General features: G+C 49.4%; 1 protein-coding gene across 5 annotated transcripts in view; it reads right to left on the reverse strand.

Annotated features, from left to right (window-relative positions):
* The window catches only part of arr (low-density lipoprotein receptor-related protein 6), a 466,849-nt gene that overhangs the window by 289,034 nt on the left and 158,287 nt on the right, over window positions 1–19,528 (reverse strand). For all 5 annotated transcript variants that reach the window (XM_075691044.1, XM_075691043.1, XM_075691042.1 and 2 more), the window contains one exon: window positions 15,494–15,890. In XM_075691044.1, coding sequence (XP_075547159.1) covers window positions 15,494–15,890 — 397 coding nt within the window. The remainder of the gene's footprint in view (window positions 1–15,493; window positions 15,891–19,528) is intronic.

The following is a 19,528-nucleotide window of genomic DNA, read 5'->3' on the forward strand; positions in this document are numbered from 1 at the left end:
GTCGAACGCAGTTTGTTGTAGGTTTCCCCACAGCCAGGGGACCTTCTCGTCCAACAAACGGTGCAGGGGTTCAGCGACAGTGGCCTTGTGTGGAAGGAATGCATGATAGAAATTGAGAAGACTCAGGAAGGCCTGCAGCTTGGCTCTGTTCAATGGCTGTGGTGCATTAAGGATGGCTTGCGTCTTGGCCAGTGTGGGGTGGATTCCCTCAGCATCGACTCGGAAACACAAGAATTCCACTTGAGTCACTCCTAGCTGGCATTTCTCCTTCTTGACTTTAAGCCCTGCATCTTGGAACCGCTGAAGGACCTCTCAAAGGCGACTAAGTAATTCCTGGTGCGATGCCCCTGAAATGAGGACATCATCAAAATATGGAATGACGCCTGGTAGTCTGCACAGTAGGTTCTCCATTAAACTCTGGAAGATGCCAGATGCGACGCTGACACCGAATTGTAATCGTTGAACGCGGAAAGCACCCCGAAGCGTCACAATGGTCTGCGCCTCTGCAGATTCATCAGTCACTAAGAGCTGTTGGTAGGCCTGTATTAAATCTAGCTTCGCAAAGACAGTTCAACCAGAGAGGGATGCCAGCAGGTGGACGACAGCTGGTACCGGATACAAGTGCTGCTACAAGGCTTTGTTGATGGTGCACTTGTAGCCTGCACAGATGCGGACATCCCCATTTGTTTTCAGTGGCGTAACAATAGGGGTTTCCCAACGAGCGTGGTCAACCGGCTCTAGGATTTCTTGGTTAAAACACGCTGGCGGGCTAGTTGGTTAGAATCCATGGTAGAGTGTATAAGCGTGACTGGACGAGGACGTAGAAAGAAACAGATACACAGACACGTGTTTCTACGTCCTCGTCCAGTCGCGCTTATACACTCTACCATGGCTAGGATTCCTTGTTGTATCAGTTTGTCCAGTTTGGCGTCGATATTTGGTCGCAGTGCGAAAGGAACCCTTCTTGCTTTCAGGCGGATAGGCACAACCTCAGGGTTAAGTGCAAACTGCACGGGCGGTCCCTTGTAGCAGCCCAGCGTCCCGTCGAACACAGAGGCAAAGTCCCAGAATATGTTATCAAGTGAGGATGGTTGCTGATCGATGCGTTGCACTCCCGTGATATTGATACCGAGCGCCGGAAACCAATCCAGCCCGAGAAGACTTGGGCGCTTGCCCTTGACAATGACCAGGCGCAATGGGCCGTCAAAATCTTTGAACTGCGCTCGGACGGTACCAACTCCACGTACAGCGATACGGTTGGCTTGATAGTCCCTCATGATAACATCAAGTGGCTGCAGGTTCTGGACACGCCCCTTTGGAAAAATGCGTCTGGCTGTGGCGTCGGAATGGAAAAGTTGATCCCGAATCCACCTCCATCTGACACTGTGTGCCTTGGATTTTTACACTCACATGTATCTTCCTCTTGGCGGGTTTAGACACTTCGTTGATAGCAGTAACTGCCAAGTCGTCGCAGTATGAAATGGTGCGAGGAGTGGTCTTGAATTGTTGCGTTCGGGCTTGGTCTCTGGCATTTTGACGTGGGCTAAGCTGCCTCCGGGACCGGCAGACCTTCGCAATATGCCCGGTTTTTCCACATTCCCTGCACTGGGCACCACGGAACCGACCCAGGCGGCGTTCGTGCAGGCCTCCACAGTTGGCGCAGGGGCTGCCCACCAATCTCTCCCGTCCTGTCCCGTCGTGTCCCGTCCCGTCGCTGAGTGGGGCTCTCATGTAACCGAAGAACATCTTCGGCGGTGTCTTGCTCGCCATCATGGCCAGTCGTCGTCCCTTGATGCACGGGCTCGAAACGCGGCGCGTTGGTGGTTTGAAACGAGGCTAGGCTGGCTTCCCGGGCAATGGCCTCAGCGGCAACCGCTTCCTCGACAGCACTGGTGAGAGACACCTCTTTTTTCACCAGTAGTCGCTGCTTCACCGTGTCGTTCGGCAGTCCGAACACTAACCGATCTCGTAGCACGTTGTCGAGGTCGTTGAAGTTGCAGTGCTGTGCCGTCGTTCGAAGAGCAGCGAGGTAGGCGGCGACAGACTCACTTGGTGCCTGGTCGCTGCGATGGAATTCATATCGTCTGGCAAGCTCAAGTGGTTTCGGCGCTAGGCGGTCACGCAGAACGGCGAGGATTGTTTTGAAAAGTGTATCCTTCAGCTGGGCCGGTGCCACGAGCGCCCTGGCTAATTGAAAAGTGGCGGGACTGCAGCGGCTGAGGAATGTCGATCTCTACTTGCTGGCGCCCGTAACGTCCTGTGCCTCGAGGAAGAACTGGAACCGTTCTGCATAGTCCTCCCACTCTTCAGGGTGAGTGATGTCGAAAGGCTCGAGCCCCTCCGTTGTAGTGGGCGTCATTGTGAACGAGTACGGACAGGAGCTAGCTTCCCATTGTGGCGGTCTCATTCAGTCCCACCCTCATCGCCAGTGTTATGTTGCTGCATGGGTCATTCGCGAGGCACATCGCGACAAGGCGTATCGGCAATAACCTCTTATTGCCGTCACGAAACAAACACAGAACAGGGGAACTTAATAACCACTGGAATATATACATTCTTGGGGCCATAAGATGGTGCTCTTCAACACTAGGGTTGACTGACGAAGATACGTCATCCGCTGAACTCAGCGGCCAGAATCACAACAGCGGCCAGCGGTACACAACAAGACCCGTGCGGTTTTCTTGAGGTAGAATATTATATTAGTCAGCATAAGCGTGTTATCCCACCTGTTGTGTGCGCTGCCCGTTCGTATTTCTGCAACGAGTCATCGACGTCAACGTTGTCAATCCCAGAAAACATGCCAGGGTCGCGAGGCTGGGCCAGGATGACCGGCAGCGGCGACGACGGGTCCGTGGTTGAATTCTCTCCTTCGGATGACATGGCAGCCAGATTACGTCTGCTGCAGAGCTTCATCTTGCGCAAGTGATTACCCAGCACGTCCACCAATGATGTTACGGGAAGGAAGACGTGTGCGTCTATTCACAAATGATTTTTAATGGCTGAGCCAGCAAGCGTAGAGCAGCGATAACACTAAACTCTTCTTCGTCGTCTCCAAAGCCACCATCAGCATCCTCTTCTTCCAACATTACCAACTGTGACAACATGCAGAAGGTTGGAAGATGGTGGGTTGTTGGTCGCACTAGGTGGCCAGGAGCCCCTGGCTCTCGGCAACCTCTTTGGCCCACTCGACGACCCTGAGTTGTACTGCTGGGTGGGAGTTGAGCATGAGCATGACCTCTCACTGCTTGAAAGTAAGGAGCTGACCCGATTCCGGAGGAGGCGAGTCCTCTAGACAATTCCAAAGTATGTGATCTAATGTGCCTCTATCGCCACAATGAATGCAGGAGGCATATATGTGAGTAGAAAATACGGATGAGGCAGCCGTCGCTAGTGCTTTTAATGTGTGTGTCATTCTATTGTCAGGATTTACAGAAATAAAGCAAAAGTATTAATTAAAAGCCATGCACGTCCGCGCCAACAATGATGCAGTAAGCTATTAGCCCAAGTAAAATTTCAAGTGAGAAGGTCGAGGAAAGTCAATATAAATATCAAATGATGTGTGTGACAAAGCTCTAGTAATGGCAGTTTAGGTGTGTGTGTGTGTGTGTGTGTGTGTGTGTGTGTGTGTGCGTGCGTGCGTGCGTGCGTGCGTGCGTGCGTGCGTGCGTGCGTGCGTGCGCGCGCGCGCGCGCGCGCGCGCGCGCGCGTGTGTATGTGTGTGTGTGTGTGTGTGTGTGTGCGTGTGTGTGTGTGGAAGGAGGGGGCTTGAGCATTGCCCAGGGGCAGCTCAAGCATTGCTCAGGAGCGCCCCCCCCCCCCCTTGCCGTAGTCAGCGCCTATGGCGCATGGCATCACGTTAGTGTATGAATTTTTCTCAGTTTTTTTTTTCTTCTATTGCCTTTTATTTCCATTAACCCTTTCCCCAGCACAGGGTAGCCAGCTGGTACTTACCACCTAACCTAACCACCGTGTCTTTCCTCCCCTTCTGTCTCTCTCTCAGATGTGGTGGTGGAAGTGGCGATGGAGTTGGTTAGGGCAGGGTTAGCTGGCAGATATTTCCAGCTGGTAGCTGCCTAAAACTACTAAAACTGCCTTTCTGTTGCAATCATGGTCAAGTTTAGGCAAGTCACAGTTTTGTTCAGGTCCTTTTTGCCCCAATGTGCCTTTTTCTTAGCACCTTGCTGCATTCTGGCAAAGCTCTCCTCTCTACCACCTATATTGCCATTACAAACAAGATAATGCAACTTGTTTTTTTTAATATTCATCTTCAAGTGCCTGTGAACAGCTGTTTACGAGATTTTGGGAAAAATTTACGGTTGTTTTTATTATTTAGATTTTTAAATAGTGTTTGTTTTCGTCAAAACTTCAGATTTGTGGTGAATTGTAAAAATGATAATTTGTGATACAGCAACAACATTCAGCACTATTGTTGAACAGGTTAAGGTCTCACAGTCCACCAAATTTCAAAAGGCTACATCGATTGGTTTAGTTGATAAAAAAAACATAACTATAGTAACATTTGAAAATTGTAGCAAACTAAGCTGTTATTCTAAAACACTTCTGTTTTGCAATGAAGCCTCAACCAGTGCTAGCTGACCCTTCTTTATGTCTACATTTGACAGACAGAAATGTATTCTCTATAGCTGCAATATATTGTATTTCACATTGTTGTGAATTTGCGAGAATGCCTTGTGCATGAAATGGGCTCCTCCTCACTGAAGAATGTCGCAATTTTTTCCTCCTAAAATATTCATTTCGCAAAGAAGCCACATTCCCTTTCGTGCTACCGAGTGATATGTGCATAAAATATGAAATATTCAATGCAATCAAAAATTTGAACCAGTGTTGACCTCTAGGGGAATCACCCGGGGTGTTTTGTGATGTAGGGCTTCTTGTACATACTGGTCTGGTGTGCCTTTGTCCCCCCCCACCCCCCCCACTCCCCTTTTGTATGGCATTCTTTACTGCTGCTCTAAAAAGAGCATGGTGCCTGAGTTTCAAACCTCTGTGTGGGCATGAATATAGTTCCAGTGTTGTACCTGCAGGCTGTCTGATTGACAGCAGTCTGCAGTGCGATCAGTGAAGCATTTTTTTTTTTTCTTTCGGTCAAATTGGCCATGTTACTGAATGAAGGCTCTGAGTGTCAGCAGCCTTCCAAGTCATCTTCACCTGACAATGGCTGTGGAACTTAGGATCAGAAAGCGAGTGACAGACATGCAGCTGCTAGGTGCTTTCCAGAATTATACTTCTGTATGATGCCTCGGTCACTTCTGCAGCCAGGTGTCTGTGCCAGCCCAAGGGGCCTAGTGAGCAGAGCTCATGATGAGGTTCTCTTTATGAAGGGGTGGTATGATAGATATTGCTGCAAGCTATCGTGACAATATGAGAAGAGTGAACGCGCAATATGCTTGGTTGTGGGCCCGAGGTGCCGACGCACGAAATTCGTAGTCACAGATACAAAGAGTCGACACTCGATGTACTTAGTCGTGCAGTCCAAGATGCCGACGAGTAAAATGCTTTGATGCAGGCTCGAGGAGTCGACACTCGATACGCCTATTCGTGCAGTCCGAGGTGCCAACGTGCGAAATGCCTAGACGCGGGCTCGATGAGTCGACGCTCAATGTGCTTATGTAGTGTCATTGAGCGGAAATACAGGAAGGAAGAAATGGAGTGGACAGGATAGACGCTCACTCACAACTGGAGTTTAATTAAAGTCTCTCCAGGGAGCGAATGGCAGCACATGCGCAGTCAAAAGGCTGATACAAAGCTTAAGCATAATACATGCAAAACTAAAGCCCAAGAAGATATCTAATTTCTTTATCTGTCAAGGCAACTGACGGGACACTGACACACGTGGCAGATAATGCGTATATCTGGCCAGCCTCAATAATTTCTCTCGCCAGTATGTCATTAGACTTGACAATGACAATGACAATGATGTTTATTTTTGCATCAGTACATGACGCGAGGAGCATGCAGAAAAAGTCCCTTGTTTAAAATGGATGCATTTCTAGATAGCGGACTGCAACCGCAATCTTTGATGTGTGCAGGTAGGTGCATACCACCTGCAACAGCCTTTTAAGACGCCGAGTGCCTCCCTGAGGCACTCGGCGTTTATACACCGTTTATACACCGTTATACACAGTGTATACATCGTTTATAGACCGACCCGTTTGGCCAATGTAAACTTTACCACAGCGGAGCGGAATCTGGTAAACGACATCAGTGGCGCAAGTCACCAAGGGGTTTACATGCCTCTTCTCACATGCAATTTTTGGACTTTTCTTTTTGCTCCGATTGTGTATTAGAGAGCACAACCTTGCGAGCTTACAGGGGGCTGTGAAAACTGTGTCCACCTCATGTTTGCGTCCTACTTTCTTCGGGTTGTGCGAAACTGCATGTATGTAACCTTTTTTGGTTTCTACTTTTCCTGTGTGATTGCGGCGGCTGCCATTTTTGAGCTTCTTTAAAAGCGAACCACCCACGACCACCAAAAGACGAAGGAAAAGCCAAGCTTTCCAGATGTGACACCTGCAAACTGAAGCTCTGCTTGACCTTGTGCAAACAGGACTTTCTCAAAGCCGAATTCAGGCACAACAAGGCAGTCCCTCGTTTGACGAGCTTAGTGTGTGAGGTGTCATAAGGTAGAAGGCTTTTCTTGAAGCGTGGTAAATACTCCCAACAAACATGGTCTTCTCATGTAAAATACAAAGCGATGTCTAAAAACTGCAAAACACCATTGGCAGGAAGTTCAAGGGTAAAAGCCAAAGAACATGAAGTACTATTAAAAAGATCTAACACATTATTCGCAGCTGATGGGAGCATTTGGTCATTCGGTAAACTTAAACAAACAAGAAAGTCATCAACGTATCTGTACACTTCTAAAACATGCCTTTCTACAAGTTCAAGTTGCAACTGGCAGTCCAATTAGGCTAAAAATATCACACAAAGCACAGGCACAACGCAAGGGCCGATGCATATGCCCCTCCTTTGCACACAGGTATTGTTGTCGGAAGCAGTTCACGATTACTGCGGGCAACATGTTCAACACATGCGCTGCCATGTGCACTGCACTGAGCAGAGTTGCATATTTTTTCTTTGCCTCCATACAGGGCAACATGCGCTCAAGCACTTGTCTTCTGTATCGACCTTACACCTACTGAATAATTCCCTAATCCAGAGGCTGCAGGGAAGCCGTTGTGGTAGGTGTTATGTCGGCAGCGGCAGGCAAGCGGGGGCCCGCGCCCAGCGAACGCGCGGCGAGCGCCGACGCAAAGAGGGAGACGCGGCGCTAACTGCTCCTGATGAAAACCGGACTAAGACTGAGCCGGCTAGCGGCCGTTTAATACCAAAAACGACTCCACTCGCCAGATGGCACCTCCTGATTGGTCCAAGCTCGTCACATGACAGAATGGGGGTGCGCCATCTAGCTGGACTACTACAAAACATAAATGTATGATAACACGGAGATCTGGCAGGGGGAGACACTATACCACATCATCCCCCCCTGGAAACAAAGTAAGCATACAGTGAAACTCGCACACAAGACGCGCACTTAAGTCCAAGGACAAATTCAGTTCGTTTCCCCCCACGTTCACACACACGCGCACCAGTCGCACACAAGGCACGCACTTAAGGGGGGAGGCTACCCTGGAGATCGAACTTTCTTATTTTTTAAGATATCCAGATGAAACTTTCAGGGTACATTCACACCACTGAACTATGAGGAACTGCAAAGTTTCATGAAGATATGTTTATTAGTTCCAGAGTTATTGAGGTCTAACTAGGTGATTCATGTATATGCCTGAGGAAGAGCCTGGAGAAATGCCAGGACATCGTAGGAAGCTGAAATTCACTGTGATGATCCCTTGATAGATATCCCAGGGGGCTAAAGAGCCCTTTTCTTTAATTTCCCCTCCAAAAATTTTTAAGACAACTTTGAATTTGATGAAGCCAGTAATGACCACATCCATCAAAAATTAATTGCTTATTATAAATTAACTGCACCAGCTTTCAAAAAAAGAAGCCTGTTACCCCCTGGCAAAGTCATTCAGGAACAGAATAAAAAAAAACGGCATACAAATCTGAAGAGCGGTTCTTGAGACATCGCCTTCCCCAGCACCACTACTAGCGAAAAAATCCATTCCGAGAAAACAGGCTTTAAAGTTGAACACATGTGTTTTTTTATTAGAAAGCTCCTGCGGAGCTTCTAATTAGCTCTTGCGGCTCCAGGCACACTCAGTGTGTCGGATTTTCGACTGGCGACAGCCGAAAGCACAGTTCCGCCGCTGAAAAGCGTCTAAGCAGTCGGCACTCGCTGCGGGAGATCGGAAGTTCTGCGGGGACTCCCCCTCGCCTCCTCCCCCGCGCCGGCCTCTCCCGCTGGGACCGCTCCTTTCTCCTGCGGTTGCGCGTCGGCTGCTACAGCACGGCCGCCCGATAGCAGACTGCACGGAACTGGCAGCCCCGCATGTGTGGAATGCGGCGAAGAAGAGACTCTCGAGCACCTCCTGTTGCATTGCCCATCCTTTGATGTTGAACGTACTGCGCTTTGTGCCTCGTATCGTCGCGTGGGTCTGCCTTGCGACACGGAGGGAGCCCTTCTGTTTCCCGCAGCGCACGCCTCTATCGTCAAAAGAGTGCTTGCTGCCCTCCTTGACTTTTGCTGCGAAACGCAGCTGAGAGCGCGGCTATAAGCCCCGCATCGCTCCTTCTTCAACCTTGTCCTTTCTTTTTTTTTTTTTTTTTGCCGCTTTCTTTTTTTCTCTTCCTGATCCATTTCTCCCCACTCCCCTTACCCTGTGCAGTGCTGTTGAGGTGTCCTCCTTTGAGAGACAGTTACGGCACTGCACTTCTCTCTTCCTTTCTTCTAAAAATCACTACACACACACACACACAGATCGGAAGTTCGATGCTCGTACAAGACGCATATCGCGCTCCCGTGCACCGAACATCTGCACTGTCTTGGGCTTTGCCGGCATCGCGTGCTGCGAAGAACTAGCGAAAAAAGAAAAGCTGAACAAATAATCTAAAAGATAGCGCAAGGCGATGAACAGCGCGCAAGCTCATGTTGAGGCGGACAGAGCAAGGGGCAACAACGACGCGAGCGCGGCATCAAAGGGAGCAGCCGCCGCCGCCCGCGCAGCAGCCAATGGCAGGCGCGCTTTAGCCCGCGAGATTTGAGCAGCAGCCGCTGCCCGCGCAGCAGCCTATGGCAGGCGTGCTTTAGCCCGCGAGATTTGAATGCGCTGCTCCGGCCAATCAGCGCTCCGCATCACATCGCGGGAAAACGCCAATAGCGTCTCAACCGCGCCGACGATGCCATTTTGCAAGGCGGCAAAATAGAGACAAAGAATCCACGGTCAAAACGACACCAAGATGGCGCGGGCAGGCCGCATGGGCCGGGAATGGCGCGCCCGCGAAGTTTGACTTCATTTCGGCATTTGCGCGTTTTTTGGGCCGCGGTGGGCTCAAAAGTAGCGTTATTTTTGGTACTTTACGGTTGAATTAGGTGCTGATAATTACAGAACAGGTAGTTTATGAGACATACAAACCAAAAATATGATTTTTCAAAAATCGACTTTTTTGCTATTTTTCGGTTTTCAAGGGCCGCGTCCCCCCTTAAACCTCGTTATAACGAACATGATTTAACAAAGCAAATTCCCCTTCATATCCCCATAGACATAATGAACTAGATTTGTCTCTTAAACCAAAAATACTGACCGTTGTGCACCGAGCATATCCCTTTCTGCCAGGTTCGGCACTCATTTGGTGCAGCACTTCAACATTCCCGCGTAAAGTAGCTATGCGTACAGTGGCCGCGAACAAGCAGTGCTTTTTATCTTAATTGCACATCTCTCACGTCGCGGCACATAGCTAGTGAAGCTAGGTGCGCAGGCATGCCTGCTGAGGTAGCAATCTTGCAGGCCGCCACGCCTAGCTGTGCTGTGCCACATCTCAATAATGATGCTTCTGTGCGGCTTGCTAAAAACCAGTTCCTCCACTTCTCTCTCTCAATGCGGCTTGCCGCACTGGCTTGCGCAGCAAGGCATGACCTCCGAAATTGCATCAGTGCAATCTTGGAGGCCGCAGGCCGGCCAAAGGAAGCTAGCGCACTCACTCAGTGGGTTTGTGAGAGGGTGGCGAATTGGATAGCTTGGCTTTCATAGGCCGAACGCATCCTCATATACCGTCGACAGTGTCTCTGGTGCTGTTCAAAGCTCTGTCGGCTAGATACTTTGATAGGTTCGTGAAATCTTGCGAAGGTGAAACTATGTATCGCCAAAAGTTACGGAGGTCTCCCTGGAATACAACCCTAGCTGTGTAGTCTGCACACCGTGTTCTGTGCCACGCGCTACACGGACACAACGGTTCGCATTGCAGCATGCTCTCTTTGACTGCGTCGCTGTTCACTGATTTCATCACCAATATGAGTGGAAAGCAAAAGACCGTCCCATTGGAACAGAAGGATGCTATCGTAAAGCCTGTCTCGCAAGAAAGTCCTATGTTGCACATGCCTGAGAACCTTTTGTTGTTTTAGTATTAATTCCATATGCGACTGTGTAGTGGTTCAGTAGGCCACGGAGCCTTAGTCTTCTTTGCATGGTTAAAGTTGTGCGCACCAGTGAGCATATACTGCAGTAAAGGGCAATACAGTAAAAGCTAGTTAATTTGGCCCCCGTTAATTCGGACACGCCATGTGGTCCCGTCAAATATGTACATAACCCTATGGCCCGGAACTCCCGTTAATTCGGACATATTTGGTCGTAGTTCGGTTAGTTTGGACTGTTTGCGCAGCTCAGAGGTACGTGAGGCATATAGGATCGGGTGGTACCAGGGGGTTTTCAAATCGCACCGCTAGTGATGGTGTCTCCGATTAGCGTGCGCCGATCTCAAAGGGCATGCTTGCATGTGCTGGGAGTGCCGAAAGGCCGAAAATACGTCAAGGCCGCCATGTTTATTTCATTGCTACATAATAGACAAACCTACGTCTCAAAAATCATGGTGGCAATGACGCACTTCTGGCTTTGCAGTCGCTTTTGGTGCTTGGCACTACCTCGGCATCGCTATAGTCATCGGCACAGTAGTGAGTGGTCTATCGTAGCAACCCTAATCTATATGTACATGTTTTATTTCTTTGTATTGCTGTCCGCCATTTACGACATTGTCTTTTGCTTGTGCAGTTTTTTTTTTCATTATCGTTTTTATCATGCTTATCAGCTTGCGTCAGGTGCATGTGCGAGGACGGCGGAACTTTTTTTTTTGCGTGTGTTAAATTTTGTTTGCACTTTTCTTTTTTCCATTGATACTTCGTTTTTTCTTGACATCGTGCGTGTATCCGTCGCTTCGTTGCCGCGCCGTGCAAGCCCCGCTACCATGTGCTCTCGTGCCCCACCGTAGTGGGCAAAGTATGAGGCAAAGGATTTCGCAGCGAAAGCAGAAATATTGAAAGCCGTGAAGGCAAGGGTGCCTCGGCAGGTCATAATGAATAAATTCAACGTGAAGAGAAGCACGCTCAGTGCGTATGGGAAAAATGAAGCGCAGATTCTTCAGGCGTTCGACAGCAACAAGTTCGTTGACAACAGGAAGAGACTGCGAATGGCTGAGCACCCGAAACTTGAAGAAGCGTTGTTAAGATGGATTGCCGATTCGCACGACGCACAGCTGCCTTTGAGTGGTCCCCTTATCTCTGTGCAGGCCGAAAAGTACATGCTGAAGCTCAGCATCGAAGACTTCAAGGCATCGGATGGCTGGATCGACCGATTCAACAAAAGCGTGTGGCAAGAAAGGAGCTGTGAATGAAGGCGTTGTCGAAGATTGGAGGGCCGGATTACCCGCACACCTAGCCGATTATGATGCCTGCGACATTTTTAACGCAGATGAGACGGCCCTCCTCTACAAAGCTTTGCTGAAAAAAAAACGTCACATTTAAGGGGGACTCTTGTGTTGGCGGTAAACGAAGCAAGCAATAACAGTTTTGCTGGCTGCCAACATGACTGGCACGGAGCGGCTACCGCTTTTGATAATTGGCAAAGCAGAAAAGCCAAGATGCTTCAAAAGCATAAAGAAACTTCCCGTAGACTATCGCTCGAATCGAAAGGCGTGGATGGCCTCAGCAATATCTCAGGCCTGGGCAGTGTGAACTGGACCGCCGTTATTGTGCAAAACTGTGCAAAGTGCTAATTGTTCTAGATAATGGAAGTGCGCACAATAATGTGTTGGGGCTGACAAACATACAGCTGCCTTTTTTTTTTTGCCTACTGTGGTATAGTGTCTCCCCCTGCCAGATCTCCGTGTTATCATACATTTATGTTTTGTAGTAGTCCAGCTAGATGGCGCACCCCCCTTCTGTCATGTGACGAGCCTGGAGCAATCAGGAGGTGCCATCTGGCGAGTGGAGTCTTTTTTGGTCATAAACGGCTGCTAGCCGGCTCAGTCCTAGTCCGGTTTTCATCAGGAGCAGTTAGCGCCGCGTCTCCCTTTCTGCGTCGGCGCTCGCTGCGCGTTCGCTGGGCGCGGGCCCCCGCTTGCCTGCTGCTGCCGACACAGCATCTTATGGCGATGAGGATGGGATTCCCGCTGCGGTTCCGACCGAAGCCCTGGGAAACCAACGAGCTTTGTAAGTGAAGCGACCCTTCCTGTGTCTGCACGGCATGCAAACGCTGCCGACGCACTTGGCGTCGCGAGGCTTCCGAGCCTAGGCCTTCTCGCCCCCCTTGTCCTTCCTTGCCCCATTCCTGCTGCGAGCTCCGGCTTGTTTTCTGCACTGTCTCCTGCACGCTACCGGGCATGGCTTCCTTTTCGGCGAACCTTCCCGTTTTTCTTGAATTGCCCGGGCCACCATTAATTCCATGGTATCGATGGAAAAAAATTTTTCAGGCCCATCTCGAAGCGGCCGGCGGTGGCGACTGGACGGACGCGCGATGAGCGTCCGCGCTCGTCAGCGCTCTGGGGCGTGAGGGACAACGAAAGTACTTTGCAGAGGAGGAGCAGGAAGCAGCAAGGCAGTTAACCGGTGCAGCGTCAGCGTCAAGTGATGCGGTCCCCCCAGCGTCAGAGTTCCAGAAACTTTTGCAGCGGCTTGACCGGCTGTTCGCCGTGTCAACAGATGTTCTGGCGGAGAGGCACGAGTTCACCAGTCGAAGGCAGTTCGAGGGAGAAGGATTCCTGGAATTCGTGACCGCGCTGAAGGAGAAGGCAGTACAGTGCAACTTCGGCACAACCTACAATGAGCGCGTCCGAGACCAAATAATACATGGGGTAGCGAACGTCAGCGTTCGCGAAAAGTTATTAGCTCATGGCGAAACCCTGTCCCTGGACAAGGCAGAAGAAATTGGACGCTCTTTAGAAGCCTTGCATTGAGCGAACCGCGCGTTCGGCTCCGAAAATGTACGAAGAATCGAGGCATCTCAACTTGGCATTCCGTCGACGGACCAAGATGACAGACTTCTTCCGGGAAGCCGCCAAGAGGGCCGACTTCTTCCAAGAAGCCGCCAAGAGGGCCAATTTCTTCCGAGAAGCCGCCAAGATGGTCGACATTTCGCACATGGCTCCTCCGGCAACCGTGGTGCATGCGATCGGTGTGGCAGCAGGAACCATATCGTGTCTTACAGGAATTGTCCAGCAAGAAATCGGCGATGCAACGCCTGCCACACGTTGGGCCATTTCGCTTCGGTATGTCGAAAGACCCAAACAGCGGTGCAACACGTCTCTTCCGCAGAGATGCTGTCTTCGTCAACTTCCGCAGGGCAGCCGTCTGCGTCTGTCTTGACGGTAAGCGCTTTTGAAACAAAAAAGATTTGGAAGTTCTGGTAGTAGTTAACGGCGTCTCCATGCGACTGCTGGTGGATATGGGAGCGTCTGTGTCATTCATGACGGCCGAAGATTTTAGAAATCACTTTGGTCGACAGCACAGGCTGTCACAAACAACAGTGGACTTGAGAAATTTCTCCAAGCAACGCATCGACATTCAAGGCCTGTTTCAAGCCACTGTCCAGTTTTTCCAAAGGTCATGCTCCGTCACGTTCCACGTAACGACTACAGGAACATCACTGCTGCGTTTAGACGCCATCCAACGCTTGGGCATAAAGATCGACGGGACGTCGCTGACATGTCGTCTACCTTCGCTTCCTCCAGTACAGAGCCCCACAGGTGTGCCTCCGGGTTTTGATCACCACTTCAGTGACGAGTTGGGTCTCGTCAACAACTTTGTGCACCGAATTCATCGGCAGCAAGATGCGAAACCAGTATCTTCAAAGTTGCGCCGACTACCCCTGACTCTCCGTGACCAGGGCACAAATGAATTGCGACGTCTCGAGGACTGCGACGTCATTGAGCACGTCGAGGCTTCTGAGTGGGTGTCTCCACTCGTGGTGGTGCACAAGAAGGATGGAACCATGTGGCTTTGTGTAGATCTGCGGGAACAGGACAGTCTTGTGCCTCAAGTTCAAGAAAGAGTCTTGCAGAAACAGTGGCAGGCTAAACAGTATGTAGACAAACGTAGAGGTGCTCAGGCAACTTGTGTCAAGGTGGGAGACACCGTCAGAATTAGATTTAACAGGAAAGGATTTTTTAAGTACAGTAAACCTCGTACAGTTAAAGCCCAGGTAGGACCATCTATTTTTGTACTCAGTGATGGGACGACGTGGCATGTGTCTAAGTTAACCCTAGTGATGAAGGATCCAGCAGGTAGTATACATTGTGTACAAGTGATGGAGACTTTTTGTACTCATATTCAAATCTGGATAGTCATTCCGATGACTCGTCTGTCGTGACAGCGTCTTCTCATAGTTATAAGCATCAGCTAAGTAGTTCGTCTGACTGTATAACTTCCGAGTCTGCACAGTCAGCAGTCGTCTCTGATTCCGTGGGGGAATCGGTTGCCTCCCAGGACTTGTTGGGACTTCGAGAGGAGCTTCCTGGGCAACCCTCTCCAGCTTTGAGCGACACCCACATTCAATTGTCCAACCAGGGGGAGGGAAATAGTAGTGGGACGACTGGGTCTTCAAAGTCGACTGATATGCGTTGCAACCCCCAAAGTTCCTCTGAGGTACGCACACGTGCTCATCGTGACAGAAAACGGCCTCCGTGGCTCGATGATTTTGTTTCTTGAGTGTAGAGCGTATTCCAGTCTTCGAAATGCCACAGCTAGGGGCCTTGCTGTGACATTTAGGAGACAGTTCACATGTTTCATTAACACAGGTATAAAATGTGTTCCTTGTTGCGGTGCAGTGAGTCTTGTGCCGTGTTCCTTGTCGGATCTTGTTTTGAGTGACTGCCTGCGTTTTGGTGCCCAAGACTGGTGCGCGTGTGTGTGAACTTAGGCGGGGACGGACTGAATTTGTTGTGGACTTAAGTGTATATTACAGCTCTTTGTCAGCATAACCTATGGGCGTCGGCATTTAAACATGTCAAAGATACACTTGTGCGAACTAAGCCCATATATTTAGCAAATAATCATAGCAAGTATTTTAGTTTGTTCCAGCTGACTCACCCTTGCGGTGGGTCCAGCACAATGGCTCGAGGCTCGGCGAGGCCCTCGGCAATGAGGACCTTGCGGGCTGTGCCGTTGAGTCGGGCCACCTCAATTCGGTCGGTACCCGTGTCCGTCCAGTACAGGTTGCGTGCCACTACATCCACAGCCAGGCCGTCGGGGTGCTGCACCTCCAGCGTAACAACAGCCTCCTGGCCCGTGCCATTGAGAAATGCCCGCTGGATCAGACAGAGCTCGTCATCTGTCCAGTATACACGGCCTTCCACAGGGTCATAATCCAGTGCAATCGCATGTTTCAGGCCTCGCAGAGGCAACACCACATCTGTGTAGTCCAGTGTGTCCAGCGAGATGCGCCGCAAATCCTTGCGACGCGCCAGAAGTAGGATCTGTTCTGCACCTGCAGTGGAGACGGCTGTGGTCACTAGCTATAGAGGAAAGGGTTCACAAAAGGCAGGCAGGTTAACCCTTACACTGGCACTCCCAAGTCATCTCGAGTTACACACACGCAACACCCTGCCATGTTTACTTGTGTTGCCTTTTCTAACTTCATCCCTGCCACTTCAGAGAAAACTTGTGTTAAAGAAAAAAAAAAACTCATGGCTATGTCGTGCCCTCTATCGAGAGGTCATATAAACACATACAACTTGTAGGTTAAATTTTAGAACACAGATGGAACGCATGTTTCTAAATCTGTGTCGCTTCGTCTTGGTCTCAGCAGCGCAGCCATGGTGAGTCATAGTGCCACATGCATCCGCGCTTTGAAACACGAAGAAATTCAGGAACTGTTGATGAATTTGAATTCAGATGTAATTGACAACTAGGAAGCAGCTATGCTAAACGGCTTGTCGAGCGAAGACAGCGACGAAGAGCCCCTGCCGCCTAGGAATCTATGCAAGGGGAAGCTCAGCGACTTTCTGCTAAAAGAAGAGAGAATTCAAGCCTTAGAAGCATGCTTTCAACCCACCTACTTTAGAAATCTGCAATGGCATCACAGCGGTGGCCAGTGAGCTCGAGGTTTTTGAGAGTTTGTTTACGCTGGTAGGGAGTGAGGAGAAATAAAAGAACTCGGCAGTGAAAGGGTTAAGGGGTGACGCGGCTTTTGCAGCGTGAGAAATGGCCAGAAAATCAATATTTTGAAAATCCCACTTTCAATTTCTAGAACTTTTTTTAGATCAGATTCCAAATATCTTCCCTCAAAACCACAAAAATTTGTTGTATTAGACAAGGTGGCAAAAATTGCACGACGATAACAAAAAACTGTTTTTCAAACCAATATCTCTGGAACGGCTTAACCAAGTGCCACCATCTTGGTCTCATTCAACAGTGAAATATTCCGTATTGAAATTTTCCGCTTCAGCTGTCTCCTCCATACAGAAGCAAGCGCACGAAAAGCAAATGACTGAAGGTCGTTGTGGAGCCATATTATGAGTCCAGCATGTTTCACTATTGGGCCAGTGCTAGCTCTGTAGGGACGCCATCTGGCCTTCACACCTTGCAAGCTCTCGACGTCTCGACCACAGTTGTCTCTACGAGTATGGGAACGAGCGCGACATGCACATCGCAGAAGCATGACAGATCCCCTGCTACTGAACATCTCAGACGCCGCGGCTAAGCAGTCCGACCATCAGCAATGTGGACTTCATGGCCAAGCACTCGGTGCTCAGAATCCTCAGACATGCGCATAAGCCTTTTCGAGCGTCGCTACTTCTGTCTTCACTTTGAGGGCCCCTCAACATGGCGTTCGTGTTGTCCACTTCTCTACTGTCCTGTCTCCATGCCTCACCTCTTTTTTGCATAATGAATCCTTACCAACTAGCTCAGCTTTCTGTCGTTCTAAGCACATAGCAACTTTTGGTCATGTGCTGGGAGTCGTTACATGTCGTCTAGGCAGCGTTCTACCGCAAGACTTTTCAAATTGGTTCATTAATAGTTAAAATAAAAATATTTCATTGCCGCGAACATGCGATTTCATGAGTCGAGTGTCAGTGCCAGCAAAGACCCTTTTTCCACTTGCTCCGTCAAGCCTCCACACGCAAAATTCCTTCCCTGCGTTCCAATGTGCGTTGAATGGCCACGCGTCATCTATGAGCCATTGTAAGATACCACTATATTCCCAGAGTTCACAAGTTTCAAGTCATTATACAATAACTTCACTGATAGCGCACACACGCCCATCAGCTTTTGGGCAGCAGACGACGACGCCAGCGCCAGCTTCTGCTTGAAATAGCCTTGCCACGTTTTGTTATGAAGGCCACAGTGTGAGATATTCATTGCAGCAAAAACGTTGCTCATCACTGTTTGTCGATTTCCAGTGCTAATCATCGCACGAGCGGCGAGAATGTTCACTACTAAGGGGTTGACCGTTTTGCTGTTTTTCACACGCAGTGAGCTCCACTCGCAAACATCACCACAGTTTTCACAAATGGCAAGAAGTCTGACGGCAAGGCCGTATTCTCGCTCCTCTAAATCAAAAGTCACGCAGCCACCACAGAGACTACACTTACCGCGATTCTTGTTGAAAGACGCTAAACATTGTCTTCATGAGCTACTACTTCTTGATCACCAGACAAAAAACAAATCATGCATGATTTTGAGTGGACGCGAGACCAAAGCGCTTATGGCTTCTGCACTGATAACATAAAAGCGTGACCCCATCTCCGCCGGCCCGTCCACACCGTCGTTGAGGCTCGTACACATGTCCAATTTCCACTTTGTTGCGAAAGTTCCCGCCAGTTGTTGGAGGTTTTCCCTGGCTTCTTTCTGAAATTCCACTCGCTGCACCACCTTTGTGTCATGCCAAACGCTGCACCTGCGATCAGCATTGGCCGGCGACATCGTTAGGCCTAGCTCGCTCTCACCAGGTCCGCTACATCTCGCGTCGCAGCCGTCACTTGTGTGGTCGTCGCTGTGTTTTTTTGCAGGGTCGGAGCACTTTTCGAAGTTATTGCGTGCTTGCTTTCTTTTCTTGCCAAACTTGTTTCGAGTGGCAAACTCCCGACATTCTGACATCACTACACACTACGCTAGCGGCTTTCAAAATAGCGTCATGGTTCGCTTTTCAAGCGTGTCCGCGCACCGTAGCCGATGACGCCAGCCGCCTCGGCCAATCGCAGGACTTTATTTAGTCATCTGCACTGAATGGGCGAATGGGGCCACACGCTGGAACTTTCTTTCAGTGCGGTATTTCTAAATAGCGAATAGGGGGACAAACAAAAATGTGGCGGGAAATTGAAGAAGAGAAGTAGTTCTCTGAGACGCGACCAAGATGGCCGCAACAGCATAGGTCGTTCAGCAGCAGCGGCGTGGCATGAAAAAGGCGCCTTTTTATGTTTCTTTCTGTCAAAATATAGCTCGCCGCGGTTACATCGATTTATAATGCGGCTAAAATATTGATCCACGACGCGGGAAAGTTGGTCAGAACAAGCGGCAGTGTTTGTATATTATGAAGACACCACTTACAAGAAACCAATTTTTTCATGATTTTTTTGTCTCTAAGACCTGTGTTGTCCCCCTTAAGTGATTTTTGGAGAGCGGCGAGCTTTTAGTATACAGTATATATAGGATATAGATATAGGATATAAGTATGTAGGATTGTCCCGAGACCACCAGAGCAGTTTGAATTATCCGTCAATTCGAATGAGTTAATCTTGAATTATCGTGATTTTACTGTAAAAGTTGACACATCTTCGTGATAAAAGCATGCTGAGGTTGCTCCTCATCTTATATAGCAATCTTTAGCATAATGTGGGCTGACATCTGGCAACCTAAGGTGTGCATGTTGGCAGACGCATCACGGAAGTCGTATCCATATAGAAATGTGACTGCTGGCATGCTTTTTCTTCTCTTTCTTGTTTTTTTTTTTGTTATTGCTGTTGCTGCTGCGTCTTTTCGTCGTCACCTTTTCCGCTCAAACTCATGCATGATTTGTTTTTTGTCTGGTGATCAAGAAGTAGTAGCACATGAAGACAATGTTTAGCGTCTTTCAAGAAGAACGTTATAGACTTATCCAAAGCGAATGAGAACATGGCTGTTCAG

The sequence above is a fragment of the Dermacentor variabilis genome, chromosome 4 (genome assembly GCF_050947875.1).
Source record: "Dermacentor variabilis isolate Ectoservices chromosome 4, ASM5094787v1, whole genome shotgun sequence".
Taxonomy (NCBI): Eukaryota; Metazoa; Arthropoda; class Arachnida; order Ixodida; family Ixodidae; genus Dermacentor; species Dermacentor variabilis.